The sequence below is a fragment of the Sus scrofa genome, chromosome 1, assembly GCF_054392235.1.
Source record: "Sus scrofa isolate SSC_HxYL_T2T_F1_AM1 chromosome 1, Sscrofa_HxYL_maternal_Yorkshire_Landrace_v2.0, whole genome shotgun sequence".
In the NCBI taxonomy this organism is placed as follows: domain Eukaryota; kingdom Metazoa; phylum Chordata; class Mammalia; order Artiodactyla; family Suidae; genus Sus; species Sus scrofa.
Genome location: NC_139383.1, coordinates 193,013,485 through 193,032,618, shown reverse-complemented (window position 1 = coordinate 193,032,618; position 19,134 = coordinate 193,013,485). Strand labels below are relative to the sequence as shown.

General features: G+C 39.1%; 2 protein-coding genes across 13 annotated transcripts in view; one reads left to right on the top strand and one right to left on the bottom strand.

The window, feature by feature from the left end:
- The window catches only part of GPR137C (G protein-coupled receptor 137C), a 58,291-nt gene extending 43,030 nt beyond the window's left edge, over positions 1 to 15,261 (bottom strand). For 2 of the 4 annotated variants that reach the window (XR_014818970.1, XM_005659957.4), the window contains exon 1: positions 14,520 to 15,261. Coding sequence is in view for 2 of the 4 variants with exons in the window: in XM_005659957.4 (XP_005660014.2) it covers positions 14,520 to 14,945 (426 nt within the window). In the remaining 2 variants the exon portion in view is untranslated. The remainder of the gene's footprint in view (positions 1 to 14,519) is intronic. The other 2 variants (XR_014818975.1, XM_084981241.1) reach the window with 2 other exon arrangements.
- Positions 15,262 to 15,597: 336 nt separating this feature from the next.
- Positions 15,598 to 19,134, top strand: part of TXNDC16 (thioredoxin domain containing 16) — a 99,798-nt gene continuing 96,261 nt past the window's right edge. For 6 of the 9 annotated variants that reach the window (XM_084981231.1, XM_084981225.1, XM_021102006.2 and 3 more), the window contains exon 1: positions 15,598 to 15,784. The gene's annotated coding sequence lies outside the window, so the exon portion shown is untranslated. Of the gene's footprint in view, positions 16,134 to 19,134 lie in introns of all 9 variants that reach the window. The other 3 variants (XM_084981229.1, XM_084981222.1, XM_084981207.1) reach the window with 1 other exon arrangement.

Below are 19,134 nucleotides of genomic sequence, written 5' to 3'. Positions count from 1 at the left end.
ACCTGTGGCATCTGGAAGTTCCCATGCTAGGGGTCAAATCGGAGCTGTAGCCACTGGCCTAGACCACAGCCACAGCAATGCCAGATCCTTAACCCACTGAGCGAGACCAGAGATCGAACCTGCAACCTCATGGTTACTAGTGGGATTCGTTTGTGCTGAGCCACTAGGGGAACTCCGAATACCAAATAATTTATATTAATGATACGATTTATGGTGGCCATATGGCCACCATAATAATTTATGCTAACATGTGATTTATGTGACCAAGCAGCAGCAGTTTGACCTTTGAAGAGGCTGGAGACTGAGTAATTAAAGTCTGTCAGAAGATGCTCCATGTCTATTTGACTGACCCTCAATAAAAAGCCTGGTCACCATGTCTTAAGTGAGCTCTCCTGGGTGACACAGCTGTTGTCAAATATTGCTGCTGGGAGAATAAGCTCTTCTGGGAGAGGAAAACTGGAAGCTTGTCCCCGTTTCTCTTGAACTAAGGAGAAATCTTAGAGATTTAAATCAATAACTTAATTTTGTAAATAAAGCTGTGCTTTAGAGATTAAGTGGATTGTCTTGGAACACACAGGAAATTGAAAGGATTAAAACCCAGGTGTCCTGATTCCTAATTCAAGGCTCACATGGATCCTAGTTTTGTTATATTTGTACATTTAGATCTTTGACGGTACATAGTTCAAGATAATTACTTAATTTTTAAGGTGACAGATACTGCTTTATTAAATACAAATACTGTCACCCATACATAATTGTAACTACGTGTTAGTTGTTCAAGATTTGAAGAATTAAAATGTCCAAGAAAAGTATGTTTAGAAACCCAATTATCTGTTTAGTAAAATATAATGACCTAAATGCAGTAACACCTTCATTTTATATTGTTTTACAGACTATCAAGTACTTTTACCATACCCTGTATTTAACTAGAAGTATACTTTTTAAAAAGCATAAATAACTAATATTTTCAGAAGTGAAGTACTCATTTTGTAAGTGAGGAGGAAAATTTGTGAGCATTATTGAAAATCACCCTGAAATATAACAGGTGACTATGAATTGCACAGTTTACAATGCATAGCTCTTTGAAGAAAACTTAGCATATATTAAGGAACATACAGAATTTACTTCTGAACTTAAAGTCTCATACACTATAGATTTAGAAAGGAAGCTGATCCAAACTGAATTTGTGTTGAAACTGTGCTTTTAAAGCTTTTCCAACACTAACCCTCCCCATTGTATTTTACTGATTTTTCATAAAACCTTTCATTCTTTTCAAACTAGGAAGATAGTAGAATTACTTTTTGTAAAGATAGAGAGCCATATTCATTGGAGAATATGGCTTTGACTGATAATGGTGGGAAAAAAAGGGCAGAATGTGTCACAGGAATTAATAGAATATCCCAGGGGACAAAGAATCAGAAAGAACACTGCTTTCTTTCTTTCCAGCTAGATTTCTTAAGGATAATAACAATTTGAATATAACCACTGCTGATGATCACTCACATTAGCTTAAAACCTGCTAATTCCATGATATGATAGAAAAGTTCCCTAGAGTACACCCATCACCTCAAACCAGCCCAGGTGGCTTGATCAGCAATTCAACAAAGTCCTACACAATAGCTATGAAAGAGCACAATAGTTTAAGAGAACATTACTTAAGCATTTTTATACTGAGAGACTAAAGCTGAAAAAAAAATTGTAGACTGTGATCCGTGTGCTAATGAAAAATGGCAGCTATAACTGAATTTTTTCAAAAAATTAGAACATCCAGGTTTGAAATATCCAAATACATCTTATCTTAGAAAGCAGATGATTCTAAATATTTAAGTATTTATGTCCTTGAAACAAACTAAACCTTGATTGGTTTGAACATGACATGTGTAACTTACAAATTGGCATGTGTATCTCCAAGATAGCATTCATGGACACTGCTATATTAGATTTCAGAACTAGGTCATACAGTAAGAAGAGATTTTTTAAAGAAACCTTCAAATTCCAGGTACTTTATCAGTGTCAGGCTATGAGAATTATAGGTATCTTATACATCATTGAGACTAATACTTTACAAATTAAACTGGCCCAGAAAAGTAGTGATTTGGCAAATATCAATTAGCCAAGAAGAATAGAATTTGAACTAGAATTAATTTGAATTCTAGTTCAAGACTTGATGAAATTATACTATTTTAAACAGACCCCCTTATTAAAGTTAATATAAAAAAGGACACAATATATTAAAGTTTGTCTTTATTTGAAACAAATTAGATGCAAAGTTCTACTTTGCTAGAGATTCTGATTTGTGCAGATGAAAACTAAACATTTCTTTTAAACTTCTTTACCATGTATTTACTCAACCATCCAAATCATTAGGCATTGATCACATATGTAACAGTGCTAGTCGCTAAAGAGCATGCAAAATTTCCTTCAAAACAAATGTACAGTAGTGGCTAAGCTAAAGCAAGGTATAGTATAGTAGAGCAAGGAAGGCATCAATGGTGGGTCACCTGATGTTATACTTTCTTTGCATTTGGTCAGACTCAGAACAACATCAATTTCCCACAAGTTAAGATGTAAAGTACTCAGAATTCATTTTAACTAATGTTGGTCAGTATTAAATGTAATTTAGTATATGGAAATTATAAAGAAAAAGATCGATTTGTTTTATTCCTCTAAGGAAGACGATGCAGAAGAAACAGAATGGGGGAGGAAAAGAAAATACAAATTAGTAGCCTATGGTTTAGATTTGATCCACAAAACATTTTGTTTGGCTTAACCAGTGTTAGCCTATGGTATTTTTTCTTTTTTAAAGCAATACTTCAGTACCCTGTCATTATTTAAAAAGTAGAGTTCTCATTTTTAAAACATCCAACTTTGTTTTTTTTTCTTTTTTGGCTGCACCCACAGCACGTGGAAGTTCCTGGGCCAGGGATTGAACCCACACCACAGCAGTAGTTTATCACATTAATTGAATTTCCTATATTGAACTATCTTTACATCCCAGGGATAATTCTCACTTAGTCATGGTGTATGATCCTTTTACTATGCTGTTGGATTTGGTTTACCAGCATTTTGTTGAAGACTTTTGCCTCTATTTTCATCAGGACTACTGGCCTGCAGTTTTTAGGCGGTGTCTTTGGCTTTGGTATCAGGGTGATGCTGGCTTCATGCAATCAGTTAGGAAGTATCCTTTCTCTTCAATTTTTTGGAAGTGTTTGGGAATAACTGGCATTAATTCTCTAAATATTTGGTAGAATTTTCCAGGGAAGATATTTGGGTCTGGGCTTTTCTTTGTTAGGTTTTTGATTATTGATTCAATCTCCATAGTAGTTATAGGTCTGTTCAGACTTTCTGCTTCTTCGTGATCCAGTCTTAGGAGGTTGTATGTTTCTGGGAGTTTAACCATTTCTTCTAGGTTATCCAGCTTGTTGGTGTTTATAGTAGTGTCTTATGATCCTTTTTCAAAAAAATTGAGGTATAGTTGATTTTAAATGTTGTGTTAGTTTCTGGTATACAGCAAAGTGGTTCAGTTTTAGATAGACAGTTTAATAGATAGATAGACAGAGAGATATATATTCTTTCCCATTATGGTTTATTACAGGTTATTCAATATAGTCCCCTGGGCTTTACAGTTGGACCTTTTTAAAAAATGATTTTTATTTTTTCCATCATAGCTGGTTTACAGTGTTCTATCAATTTTCTACTATACAGTAAGATGACTCAGTCACACATACATATATATTCTTTTTCTCATATACATTCTTTTTCTCATATCCTTTTTGTTAATCTATTTTATATGCAGTAGTTTGTATCTGCTAATCCCAAACTCCTAATTTATCCCTCCTCCACTCCCTTTCCCCTTTGGTAACCATAGTTTGTTTTCTATGTCTGTGAATCTGTGTTTGTTCCATAAATAAGTTCATTTGTGTCATATTTTAGATTTCACATAAAGTGATATCATATGTTATTTGTCTTTCTCTTTCTGACTTACTTCATTTAGTATGATGATCTATAGGTCCACTTATGTTGCTATAGAAGGCATTATTCCATTCTTTTTTTAAAATGACTTTTATTTCTCCCTCCCATTATAGTTGGTTTACAGTGTCCTGCTAATTTTCTACAGTACATCAAAGTGACCCAGTGACACATACATATATATTTTTTCTCACATTAACCTCCATCATGTTCTATCACTATTTTTTTTCTACAGCTGAGTAGTATTCCATTGTGTATATATACCACATTCTATGATCCTTTTTATTTCTATGGCACCAGTAGTAATGTCTCTTCTTTCATTTCTGCTCTTGTCTTTTTTTCTTAGTTAAGAGTTTGTCAATTTTATTTAGTTTTCCAAAAAACTTAGTTTCATTGCTTCCACCCCCTTATTTTTGAATCCTCTATTTGATTTCTCTCTGGTCTTTGTTACCTCCTTCCTTCTGCTAACTTTGGGCTTAGTCTCTTCTTTTTCTAGCTCCTTGAAGTGTAAAGTTAGGCTATACATCTGAGATCTTTCTTCTCTTCAAATATAGGTGCTTATACTTATGGATTTCTCTTAGCACTCCTTGTGTTGCAACCCATAATTTTTGGTATATTTTCTTTTGTCACAATGTACTAATTTCCTTTTTTATTTCTTATTTGACTGAATGGTTTTTTAAGAGTGTGTTAATTTCCACATAGTTGTAAATTTTCTAGTTTTACTTCTATTACTGATTTCCAGTGCCATTCCACTGTGGTCAGAAAAGACACACTTTTTACGATTTCGATCTTCTTATATTTGCTAAGACTTATTTTGTGATCTAACATGTCATCTACTCTGGAGAAAATCCATATATGTTTGAGAAGAATGTGTATTTTGCTGCTGTTGAATGGAACGTTCTGTGTATGTCTGTTAGTGCCATTTGGTCCATGGTGTCGCTCAATTGCTATTTCCTTATCGTTCTTCTGAACGTTCTATCCATTATTAAAAGTGGGGTATTGAAGTCTTTTAATATTATGTTATTGATGTCTTATTTCTCCCTTCGGTTCTTGCGATATTTGCTTTATGTTTAGGCATTGATATTGGATGTATATTTTTAAAGTTATTATATCTTCCTGGTAGACTGATCCTTCCTTTTATCATTATAGAATGTCCTTCTTTGCCTCTCATGACAGTTTTTGACTTAAAGTCTATTTTTCTAGTTAAACTAACTCCTGCATTCTTTTGATTACTATTTGTATAATATCTTTTTCCATTCTTTTGAGTCTATGTTTAGCCTTAAATCTAAAGTGAGTTTCTTGTAGACACCATATAGTTGGATCTTTTATTTTTTAATCCATTTAGCAACTCTATGTCATTTGAATGGGGAGTTTAACCCATTTACATTTAAAGTACTTATTGAGAAAAAATTTTTATTGCCATTTACTTTGTTTTTCTGTTAGTCATAGTTCTTTGGTCTCTTGCTGTCTTCCTGTTTTGTTAATTTTTTGGGGTATTGATATGCTTTGATTCTTTCCTCTCTTAATTCTGTGTTAACTTCTATGATTTTTTTGTGTCTCTCTGTGTGTGAAAGTATGTGTGTGAGTGTGGTTACCTTGAGGCTTACAAAAATTATATTACATAACAGTCTGTTGATAACTTAAATTCAATTGCATACAAAAACTATGCACTTAAACTTCTTTTGCCCACTGCCCAACACTTTATCATTGTCACCATTTACATCTATTTGTCTTGTGTATCTTTTATATCTTTATAGTTATTTTTATATTTTTGTTTTAACTTTTATACTAAAAACTGATTCACCCACCACTAAAAAGTCTGTATTTGTCTATATATTTATCAATAAGTTTAATACTTATGTAATTATGTTACCTTTTAATAACCTTATGTTTCAACCCAAAGGACTCTCTTTAGCATTTCTTGTAAGGCAGGTCTAGTGATGAACTTTTTCAGCTTTTGTATATCTGGGAAAGGCATAACCTTTTCCTTTTTGAAGGACAGTTTTGGAGAGTATATTATTTTTGCTTGGCAGTTTTTTTCTTTTAGCACCTTAAATAAATTATCCTACTCTTTTCTGATGAAAAATTTCTTATAGTCTTTTAGGGGTTCCTTTGTATGTGACAAGTCTCTTTGCTTTCAAAATTCTTCTTGTCTTTGACTTTTGATAATTTGGTTATAATGCGTCTTGGTGTGGATTTCTTTGTATCCTTTTGACTTTTTGAATCTGGATACACATTTCCTACAACAGATTTGGGAAGTTTTCAGTCATTATCATCATCATCATCATTATTGAATAAGCTTTCTGGTACTTTCTTCTCTGTTTGGGACTCAGTCAATATTTTCTGTTTGATAGTATACCATAAGTCCCTTTAGCTTTGTTCATTCTTTTTTCTTTTCTGACTGGATTATTTCCAATGACTTGTCTTTTGAGTTGATTGGTCCTTTCTATTGTTTGATCTGGTCTGTTGATGAACTGCTCAACTGAATTTTTCACTTCAGTTTTCATGTTCTTCAGTTCCATGATTTTTGTCTTGTACTTTTTAACATTTTCTATCTCTGTTGAAATTCTTATGCTTTGTTCTCTTGCCTGTGGTTAGGCTCTTTGTGATAACTATTTTAAATTCTCTGTCAGGTAAATTTTATAGCTTTGTTTCATTAGGATTTCTGGAGATTTATCTTGCTTTGTTTGAAACATCTTTGCCTGATTTTTCATTTTCCTCAACTCTGCATTAGTGCCTATGCTTTAGATAAAACAGGCACTTCTCCTAATCTTCATGGACTGGACTTCTACAGTAGAAGACTGTCACCAATCAACTTGTCCAGAGACTCTGGAGATCTCTACCAATTCTTCCCCTCCCTAGGATGTACCAGGAATCTATACTTAATGGGTTGCTTGCTTTGTGCTGAGAAAGGAAGGGTGCTATGTTGTCTACCTGTTCATTTGCTGTCTCCATTCTCCTCTACGTGGCTAAACTGTACTAGACCCATCAGAGATCTAAGACTGGACAAAATCCTGATCTCTAAGGGGGCCCCTAGGAAAAGTTGGGGTGCTGGATGTGTGAGCTAGCCCCTTCTCTCCTCTGGGAGAAGCTGAGAGTTAGGTTTCTTCCCAATTGTATGGCACTGTGCTCGGGTCAGGGCTTCTGATGAAAGTCTGTCTCTAATCTCCCTACTGGTTTTGATGATTCTTGTTTTGTGTTCACCTGGGGTGCAGGAGTCTTTCCATTAGTTTCTGGATTTCTCACAAAGGGAATTTGTGATTTGTTGCTGAATTGGTATGTCTGCAGGTGGATGGAGGGTACATGGCTTTCTACACCACCATCTTGCTGATGTCACCCCCAACACAGCTTTAATTTCACACTTATTGTTGAAAGTTTTATTGTGGGTAGAATTTTAGGTTCCTGGTTATTTTGTCTCAACATTTTCAAGATGTTTCACTATCTTCTGGATTCCTTAATTGTTAATGAAATGCCAACAGAAACTGATTTTCATTTATTTGTTGGTAATATCATCTCTGTCTAGTTGTTTAAAAGATATTTCGTCTTTGGTACTTTGAGGTTCTAGTTTGTGTTCATTTTCCTTTAACCTGCTTTGGATTTTTTGGGTGCTTTGAATCTGAAACTTGGTATATTTCATAAATTTGGGATAACTTTAGGTCTTCTGCATAATTTCTCTGAAATTCCAATTAGATATACATTGGACCTGCTCATTTTATCTTCATTGTCTCTCAATCTTTTGATCATATTTTCTATCTTTTATTTCTCTGGGGTATATTCTGGGTGATTTTTCCCCTCAGAACTTCTAGCTTACTGATTCCTTTTTAACCATTTAATGTTGAGTTCATTTCAGTTTCTTTTTTTTTTTCTTTTTCTTTTTTTTTTTTTTTTTGTCTTTTTGCCATTTCTTGGGCCGCTTCAGCAGCATATGGAGGTTCCCAGGCTAGGAGTCTAATTGGAGCTACAGCTGCCAGCCTATGCCAGAGCCACAGCAACGCAGGATCCGAGCCACGTCTGCGACCTATACCACAGCTCATGGCAATGCCGGATCATTAACCCACTGAGCAAGGCCAGGGATCGAACCCGCAACCTCGTGGTTCCTAGTCGGATTCGTTAACCACTGCGCCACGACGGGAACTCATTTCAGTTTCTAATTTCCATTGTATTTTTCATTTAAAAAATGCTTTTCAAATGTGCCTAGTCAATTTTGATTATTTATCATATATTGTATTATTTACCTTCTTAAATCAGATGAATGAGTATTTTACACTATTTTAAAATTATGCTGTCTTTGACCTTTGCAGGGAAGAGTCCTTAGAAGGATAGCTTCATTTTGAGCTCATGTTCCTTCAAATTTTATTCGTCAAGGTTCTGGATTTAAAGTAAACTCCTCAACAGATTATTTACATTTGCTCCTTTGAGGTTACTATTAAGCCAGGATAAAATTAAATTACATTTTTCAGGTAGGGGTTTTTCTCCCTCCAAAATCACAGAAATGTGGTTTCAGGGTCCTAATTTGTATGAGAATAAGCTTGTTATGAATCCTCAATAAAGACATTTACCCAGATCCAAGGCAGAAAGGCACAAATCACATCATCAACTTCTGAAGATCTGCTTATTTTTCTCCTAACCCACCCAATGAAGATGTACATTTTGAGAATTCTGGCATTAAGCTGGAGGGGATGACTTCTCTGATTAGACTTCACCACAAGGTATTGCCTCCAATGTTATCTCTTCAGGAGCCCAACACATTAAAATCTAGGGTTTAGGCTAGCAGGAAGCAGCTAACAACTATCTGCAACCCCAAGACAAAGAACTGTATAGTACTTTATCATTTTGTATTCACTTCCTTTTTTGTGGTTTCTTGCTTCTGAAAAATTTCTTTGCTTACCAGCTCAATCATTCATTGAAAGGGATTACATGCTCTCTACTGCACTTTAAGGCATACCTCTGAATCTTTGTTGGCCAGATAGTCCTGGTTTCTACTTTTATAAACTAGGAGGGGAGGGTAATATGCTGAGTATGAAGGAGGAAAAGACAGCATGCTGGAGAGTGGAAAAGGTTCAAAATGGCGGAAAATGGGAAAGCAAGTTAAACAGTGAAGCACTAAATATAAAAGATATTACTGGTGCTCAGAAAAGTTCATAGCTGACAAGGCTGTTTAGCCTGTGGGCTATACGTTAGTCTGATTTCTGATACATGTTAGCCATAAAACCTTGGACAAATCACATTCTGTACATATCTACCTACTTCATAGGTAGATTGGGTTCGTGAAGAGTTATGAAGTGTTTCAAAAATATTAAATTACATAGAATGTAAGGTGTTATAATCATGTCTTTTGAAATAGAATAATAATCTCGAACTCCTGCCTCACAGATGATCTCAGGAAAAACAGAATCATGTTAATGGATAAAACAATTTAGTAGATTCGGACAAAAAATGTTTCTAATCACATTTATGGATAAAAGTCCAACATTGACAAAATCACGATTTCCAGTTAATAGTAACGGACTCATGATGTGAGACTTATTTGTTTTGCAGACTTTTCTGTTTAATAGAATTAGTTGAAACCAAATTAGCAAAGCCCTAATTACCATGGGCCATTTGCCATGATACAAAAATAGTTTTGCTAAGCAAAACTCTAATATGTTAAAGTGGCTTCATTAGTAAGGGTTTTACCTGTAGTAATCAGAATTAACTAATTACATCAAGAAAATATAAGAGAATCTTAGCATTCATATCACAGGCAATCTTTTAGGCAGAAAATATAAGATCCCAGAAAGTACACAAATAATTTACCTCATGTGTTCATCAGAATTAAGTTAATCCTCAAATTTTATTTTATTTTTTTTTGCTTTTTAATGCTGTACCTGTGGCGTATGGAGGTTCCCAGGCTAGGGGTCTAATCGGAGCTACAGCTGCCAGCCTACACCACAGCCATTGCAATGCCAGATCCAAGCCGTGTCTGCGACCTACACCACAGCTCATGGCAATGCCGGATCCTTAACCCACTGAGCAAGGCCAGGTATCAAACCTGCAACCTCAAGGTTCCTATTCAGATTCGTTTTTGCCACACCAGACAGGAAGTCCAACCCTCAAATTTTAGATGGCTAAATATTTTCAAGATTTTGGCCGTTTCAAGGTTGTCATTCAACAGTATATAACCATTGTTCTTTTCTTTTTTTTTTCTTTTTTTTTTTTTTTTGTAGGGCCCCATCCATGGCACATGGAAGTTTCCAGGCTAGGGGCTGAATTGGAGCTGCAGCTGCTGGCCTACACCACTGCCACAGCAAGATGGAATCTGTGCCAGTGTCTGTGACCTACATCATAGCTCACAGCAACGCAGGATTCTTAACCCACTGAGGGCAGCCAGGGATCAACCTTGCATCCTCATGGATACTAGCTGGGTTCGTTATCACTGAGCCACAACAGGAACTCTTACCATTGTTTTATAAGATTAAAATATGGTAAAATAATTTCTTATCCTTAAGGTGTTTCTATTGGTAAAAATACTCTTTAATTTTTTTGTGTGTGGATATTTTTTAGGGCTGTACCCACGGCATATGGAGTTTCACAGGCTAGGAGTCCAATTGGAACTGTAGCCGCCAGCCAATGCCTGAGCCACAGCAATGTAGGATCTGAGCTGTGTCTGTGACCTATACCACAGCTCACAGCAGCGAGGGATCCTTAACCCACTGAGCGAGGCCAGGGATCGAACCTACAACCTCATGGTTCCTAGTCAGATTCATTTCCACTGTGCCATGACGGGAACTCCCAGTAAAAATACTTTTGTAAGAAATCACAGAACAGTATAACAAAACCAAAATACCTATAAGTTTAAGTTACTTGACATTCCATCAATATTTGGAAAACTGTATCTAATGTCAGGGACAAGGATAGTTATCCACGAATGTACGTGTTAAGATTCTGAATTTAACTTTTCTAGCTGTTCTGGCATTATGATTTAGTCATTGCATTTTACCCCGATTAAGCAACTGGCACTCATGTTACAACATTACAAGCAAAAAAATGTCAATACAGGTCTTGGAGATGAACTCATCGATTTTGGCATGCACCACAGTAGTCCAAAGATAGTATACTATCAACTCTCACTCTAAGTCCTTTTACATGTTCCAATGGTAGATAGCATATTTTATCAGATAGTCTGTTTTAAAGACTGAAATCTTCTCTGGTAAAAGTATAGGAGTGTGAACCTTTCACTGGTAAAGTACGTGTTCTGTTCATCATGCTGGAAAAAGCACAACAGGTATTTTTAGGTTAGTGTACAGTTTTTTTTTTTTTTTCAACTGTGTGCTTTCAGGAGGTAAGTATGGTAAGTCTAATTATTTCAGAATGGGCTACTTCCACTTATCTCAATTCCATTTCAAGTGCAGTCAATAAAAGAAAGAATGGTTTGGGCAGTCACAACTTTTTGAAAACTTATTTTAGAAGAACTACTAAAATGTGTTCAAAATAGTAATGGTTGTTTTACTAGCTTTATTTTTATACTGCTCTCTAGTTCTTTGTAACTAAGTCCTGAAAGTTAGAATGTTTTTAATTAGTGAGAAATGAATAAAACAAATACTTTGAAGAGGTCAAAAATAAAATGAAATTGATATTTAATATGACAGATAGTAAAAAGAGCGATTTGGTAATCAAGAAGCACAACTATTCAAAACAGATATTAAGAGCCTTCGGTTTAAAAAAAATCAAATGTTAAGTTTTGTATTTTTCACCATATAGACTTTCTCTAACACTTTGCTATAATACAAAGAACTCTTTGATAAAGCTTCATTCATTCAGAATGACAAACAGAAAGTGTACTTCCAGTTACTTGGAATTGATATAAAATTTGATTTTGGAGTTCCCACTCTGCAGCAGCAGGTTTAAGGCTCTAGTATTGCCACTGCTGTAGGGTAGGTTGCAGCTACAGTTCAGATTTGATCCCTGGCCCCAGGAACTTCCATATGACACAGGTGCGGAAAAAAAAAGAAAAAAAATTTGATTTTTTTTTTTTTTTTTTTTTTGGCCATGTCTGCTGTGGCATGTGGAAGTTCCTGAGCCAGGAATCAGGGATCGAACCTGTGTCACCTCAGTGGCCCAAGGACTGCAGTGGCAATGTCAGATCCTTAACCTGTTGTGCCACAAGGGAACTCCTCACTTAAGGAGTTATACTCTTTTAAATAGAGACTTCCTTGTGTTTTTAAATTTAATTTTTTTAGTGAATAGAGAAATGATTTCTGGTTAAAAATGTATCTTTAAATGGGTTGAAAGTTTATATTTATAAGCATAGCTATGCATCTTAAAACTGTTAATTTTATTATAAAAAGACAAGTATAGACAACCTACACTCTTTCTAGGAGACACTGCAAAAGATAAAAAGCTTTAGACAAGCTTCTTTCTAAATGAGATTTCCAAGGTTAATAGAATGTATTGCTTTCTAAAAAGTACATTACACATACAAGAGATCCATGTAACAGGAAGACTTTTAGACATTTAAATTCTTCCTCGCTAGCTTAGAATAACAAGTGATCGAAAAGTCTGAAAACTCAATCCGGATATTGTGTAGTTTATGCTGTACAGGTATATTTTAGAATTTTGAACTTAAAATATAGATTTTTTTTTTCCTATTGTGATAATGTTTAGTCACTTTGTGTTTACCTCAGGGTGAGAGGTATGACTGGGAGAGGGCACAAGGTGGCCTTCTGGTGCACTAAAAATGTTGCACACCTTAGTCTGGGAGCGTATGCATATGTAAAATTTCACCTAGCTGTATACTTAAGCTTTATATATTTTCTGGTGGGATATGTTCTATTTCCAAAAAAAAGTAAAAAGAGTGTTTAGCTACTTTATGAAATATCCACCAACTATTTTACAATTAATTACTAATAAGATTTTATAAATCAAAAGGTATAGGGGAGAAACAAATTATCTGATTGATACTCATGATGTAAGGATTGCTAGTCACTCTGAGGTAAATAATATCTGAAGCTAGAGGAAAGCTTTACTGATGAGATGTCACTGGTAGTCTATCAGAAATTGTGTTAGGAAGAATGCAATGTATCAGTTTAGCTATAAAGGATAGAGGTGTTATAACAGCTTAACAACTAGAAGATCAGGACACCTTCAAATAAGTGACATGACAACAGCATGTTTATTTGATTTATGATTACCTACGCTTTTTATTTCTGCTTATTGTTTTGGTTTTTGTCATTGTATTGCTTGGACTTCCAAATGATGGGGCATTCAAGTTGAATTTGTTACATACTCTGAATTGTTGTTTTTAGCAGAGTTAAAAGCTGAAGTTATGACTGTTCTTTTAAAATTATGCATTCTACTTCCTAGCTATTAGGAGTGAAAAGAGTTGGTTTACGCAGGAAATATAAACACTTAATCTGCCTCAATTTTTTTTAACTTTTGTTCATAACTATGTTAATTCTCATCACCTCCAAAAGCCTTTGAGAGGATTAGCTGCAGAGACCAATATTGTTCTATATTAGTCAGTATTAAGCATATGATGTCATCTTGTTTCCTCCCCGCCTCAAGCTTTTTTTTTTTTTTTTCCAGAGGGGAGGGGAGGGGGGATTTTTTTTTTTTTTTTTTTTTGCAATTCTCAAAATTCCTTAGCTTAAATACCACTAGCTGGCACACATGATTGACAACCTTACACTCTCAAACCTGTTTGAAATGGGTCAAATACCTAAGTGCTGCAGAACAATGCAATCCAACCAGCAATTCCTCAAGAAAGAGAAAGGGGGTGTGATTAGGTTCCAGCTATTAAGCAACTTATTGCAAAAACAGTTTGGTGGTTTGTTTCTGTAACAGGCGCAGGCTAAGCTAATATTTTATCTCTTAATTAGCTTAAACAAACAAACAAACAAAACCCAGGCTGCAAAAAGATAAGATAAATACCCAAAGCATGAAGCGACTGGGGCAAACACTGGGATTTTTTTACGGAGGTCTTTATACTGACCCTCCGCTTTGGTTATTGATAATTAACCCCGCCGGGGAACCAACGAAAGGAATCTGTGTGAGGCTTATCGAGCCACGGGAAAGGAGAGGCAGGAGGGAATATAAGCTTCTAATAAAAGAAACGCAGCAACAATAGCAGAGGAACAGCTCTGCCTGGTGACGTAATGGCTGGCAGCAGTCCAGCTTCAGCAGAGCTGCTGCTACCTCAGCATCCAACCTCTCTCAACACAGTCCAGCTTCGGCAGAGCTACCGGGGCTGCTACTTCTTGCGATGCCACTTTGTTGGTACCACCGATACCTTCCCTTACAGGGCCAGGACGCCGAACAAAGGCTGGTCCTGCTCTCTTAAGTTGTCGGAACACACTCTCACTCATCCCCCTCCAAGCCCTTCAGTCGCCGAGCCGATCGGCGGCTCAAGTTTAGGGCGAGAAGCCTGGCACACAATCCGGGCGTACCTCAGTCTCCCCGGGCGACTCTCGGTCCGCACCTCCCTACCCCAGCCCCCACCGGTCCCTAGCCCAAGTTGAAAGCTGCGGCCCCGTTCTCCCGCCCGGCCCAGCGTGCCGGTCCTCCCGCCTTACCTCCGCCAGGTAGAGGTTGAGGAGACAGAGCGTGGAGAACTGGAGACAGGAGGGGAAGCAGTAGAGCAGCCAGTGGGGGAAGAAGTGCAGGTGAGCGGGCGGCCGGAGCAGGGGCAGGGAGCCGCTGAGCGAGAAGGCGGCGGAGAAAAGGGTGGTCCTGAGCGCTGCCCACAGGAGACAGAGAAAGAGGCAGAGGCTCTGGTAACTCAGGCGCCGCTCGCGATACAGGAGCAGCCGCCACAGCTGCAGGTAGGCAAAGGCGAAGAGAGCGGCGTAGAGCAGGGCGTGCAGGATGCTCAGCGCCAACTGTACCGAGCCCGGCACCGCGGCGCCTGAGGCAGCAGCGACGGCGCCTCCGCCTCCGCCGCTCCCGCCGGGCGTCGAGGGCTCGCGGCTGGCCGCCGGACCCGGCACGGACACCCTCATGAGGGGGTTGTGGGGCGGGCGAGGGAGCGCGGGAAGGAAGGGGCCGGACTCGGAGCCGCCGTCGAGGGGAAGAAGGATGACTCCCTGACCCCCCACCCACCCCAACCTCCAACCCCAGGAAGCGCCGTGACAGGACCTGGAGCCCCGCGGAGAGCAGCCGCGGCTCCCCGGACCCCGCCTCCTCTCCCCGCCCCACCCCCCCCGGGGGTCTCTGCTCCTCCTGCAGCGGCTCCGCTCGGTAGCTGCAAAAAACAACTCTCGGCTGGAGACAATCAGCTGAGAAACCCGAGCATTTGAGGCGCTCGCTCCGCACCGTGGGCTCGCGCGGATTGGCCCAGGTGGGCACGCCCCCTGCGCGCCGCACTCGGAAGACTACAGGCGGCAGGACCCGTCGCTCCAGGGTCTCACGATCTGATTGGACGCTTCCTTTCTCCGCTTTCTCCCTCCTCTTCACTTCCCACCCACACTGTCGATTGGCCCAGCAACTGCGCTGCCCGCTCGCGCCGGCGGGCGGACTAGGTTGTGGCCTGTCACTGGGGCTTCTCTCACTCCTCCCCCTGCGCTTCCCTTTGGCTGGAGAGGCCTCACGTAAGGCCCACGAGGAGAGGGAGGAGCTTCGCGGCTTGTTTTTTCCCTGCCGGCTGATACAGCCGAGCTGTGGTGGCTGCAGGCGTGGAGGGCGGGAGCGCTGCAAACTCGCAGGTGTGGGGAGCGGTTCGGTGCAGCGAAGCAAGCGGGGCATGACCCCGCCTTCTGCTTCTTCTCTTTCAAGTGGCGGGAACTGTCGGCCAGCCGTCCGGGTCCCAGCCCGCAGGTCTTGTCCTCCGGTCTCCGAGTAGGTAGGTGGCAGCGCCGCTCCTACAGGCGACGGGCTGTGGTTTCTGCCTGCAGAGATTCAGCCCTGGTGGCTCTTCCCCGGCAGGGGCCGCACCGGCTAACTCTGGAGTTTGGCTTAAAAGGGGCCTCACCTAGATCCTTCTTTAGAGACGTTTTTGTTTCTTCTCCCCCCCGCCCCCCGGGGGCGTGAGCGGCAGTTAAAACGTGAGCCCTTCGTGGGGAGGGGGCAAGGGATGAGGCGAAGGCTGAACAGAAGCGCTAAAAGACCCTTTCATCCCTCGGGAAATGTCCCAGAAAAAAGAGTGATACTAGGATGAGATGGATATGGACGCGATCTCCGAGTAGGGGAAGGTGGGTCTTTGAAACTTCGAATTTGAAAAGATGCTGTAGGCATAAGTTCAGTCAACCAGGCAGAAACAGAATTATAAGCCTTTGATGAATGTCTGGAGAGGAAAAAGAATAGTCTGTGCTTCTTAAATTCCCCATGTATTCCTTCAAGCCTTGGTCTGGTATGGGGTGGATGGCTGCGCTATTTTTAGGGCTCAGAGAGATACAAAACAAATGCTGTATGTCACATGCTGCTGAAAATTAGTGAAAATAAATAGATCTAAATAGATCTTCCACGTATATTGAACTAATATTTATTGACTTTTTTTGGGAAGGTGTTTGGTAAGGAAAAGAGCAAAGTAGTGCAAAGCGATGAGAGAATAATTTGTGTTCCCCTTAGAATGGGTGGCACATCCAAATTAAGTATCCCCGTGAAAGACTGTTAGATTTGCTGGTGCAGCCAAGACTCAGCCTTTCCTAACTCACTATTCTAAGGAGAGTGTTGGTACCTTCTTTCCTAGCTACCTGATCCACGGGGGACTTAAAAGTTTCTCGTGTTCCAGGTTCTGGGACAGAAGTTCACTCAGGCACCAGATGCTGCTCTGTTCTGGGTTCTGTGTAGGTGTGCTGACAAACTGTGATATACATTTAGGCGCTATTATCTGAAATCCCTCTGATAAACATTCAGCTGAGCAGGTTGTGTGGTGCAGGCTAAGGGTACAGCTTGGCTGTAAGAGGTTAACAGGCCTAATCCAACATCAAGGCTGTAAAGAAGGATCTCAGATTTATTGGAATTTAAGACATTTGCCTCATGGATTCTTAGAGAATGTGGTTAGAGCAGTACATAGTTCAGTTTGAAAGGGGCCGGAGTACCATTGGCCCCAGTGAGTTAACTGATTGCAGTTATGTACTTTAGCGGATATATTGAGCATGAACTGAGAGTTATATTCTTTTAGGCACTTGTCAAAATCAGGAAAGCATCGTATTCTCTGGCATGGTGTATTTTTTTTTAATCTTCCATAATCGGTGAATTAGTTCCTGAGTAGGTTTGCACCATGAAGAGTTTTTTCTTTTTTTCCTATATTCTCTACTCAAAGGGAGAGTAAACGACATCTGGATGGTACCTATACTAGGTACTAGTTTCAGATCTTTGCTAAAAAACCTTTGAAACTTTTTATTCCTGAGTCATAGCAAATCCAGATAGTTGCTTTTTTTCTCCTTTTGTGGGGGGCATTGTATGGGGGTGCAAATAGAAGATTTTGCCACAATCACCCTGAGAGAACTCAAATGGAGAGATATTAACTCCTTTTATTGCCTCCTTTGGGGCTTAAATGATAAGCTATGATGAGATCTAATTAACATTTTATTTGAGGCTGGTTCAGTGAGCAGGTTCTGTTCTCCAAAAGCAGCATTAAATTGTAAGTAAGCTAATTTTTGACAGAATGTTCTTTTAGGAACTTTGTAAACATTATATGCCCCATTTGTTGCAGAATATGAAATGTATCTTTTCCCAGAAAATGATGCCTACAGATCTTGGTGTAATTTGTTTAATGTTTACAGTTGTTAATTTTCTTTCTTGAGATAGGAAACCATTTGTTTTATGTTTAATCATAAGGGAAATTTAGGCCTTTAAAAGACAACTTAACCAAAGGTCTTCTAGAAAAGCTTGTTCCTACATAATCTAAAATCTGAAATGTGTCCAAATGCACAGTGGTTGAATATTGTTGTTCTGGTAGGGCAGATTACTCGAGCACAATGGTCTTTCCAACATTTAAAAGAAGAACTGGGAGTTCCCATTGTGGCACAGTGGTAACGAACCCAAGTAGTATCCATGAGGACATAGGTTCCATATCTGGCCCCCCCTTAGTGGGTTAAGGATCCGTCGTTGCGTAGGCTGTGTTGTAGGCTGACAGCTGCAGCGCTGATTAGACCCCTAGCCTGGGAACTTCCATATGCCATGAGTGTGGCCCTAAAAAGACCAAAAAAAAGGAGCTGTTTGCCAGTTGTTGTTATACATGGGACCTAATCCCAAAATGGAATTGCTCTACCTGAAGAGGACTGCCAGCTGCTCCACATGCACAGAAAGGCACATTCTTGATCCTCGCACTGGCAGGATGATCAGTGGTTTTTTCTAAGTACTTCCTCCTTGTTGCTCTTGGGGGCTGAGCAGAACTAACTTTTCTTGTCCTTAGCATTGCCTTTTATTTACAACTTTTAGCCCTTTTTGTACTTTAGCCTCATTCATTCATTCTTGGAGTGCTTCTTCTCCTCCTGTCCTTAGTTAAATGTTTTATTTTTTTAAATGTTTAACACATTTTTTCTAACTTTTAAATGACTTGTGCATGCGTACTTGTTTGTAGAGTTTAGGGATGAGACAAAAGTGACATCTTGCTCTGATTAGAGCTGCCAGGAGCATTATACTGAAGAACTGAGGGCTCCTTCCAGGCCCAAAGGGTAAGAATCAGCACTTAGTTGGGAGATGTCTATGTGTAGTATTGGCAAACATTTGCCTAGGGCTCCCATTTTCTTTTGATATTGGCACCTGTTGTGATGACAGTGAGCTGCATTTTATAGGGTCACCTTTCCTTTTAGAAAATTCCTAAAGTGAAACTGGGTCAATTTCTTGTGAATTCTTTGAAATAGACTGCTTTAAAATCTAGGATATATATGTATGTTCAAGTCCCTTTCCTTTTAGCTGTTACTAAAACAAACAGGGCTAGGATGGGTTATACTGTAATAATAACCCTAAAGCTTCAGAGGTTTGAAACATTTATACTGAGTAGGCTGGGAGCATATCCCTATGTTGCCCACTTCCTGAGACTTGGTTCAACAGAGAAGGCCTCAGTTTTTACTGTTTTCAATCATAGAAGACAACAAGTGTGTCATGCTTCACGACATGGTGACTCTTAAAAGGGTCTGGAAATTGCCTATGTCGCTTTGCACATTTCATGGGCCAAATCAAGTTACGGCTATACCTAACTCAAGGAAGTGGGGAAAGATTTTAACATGTGTAGAGAACTGGAAA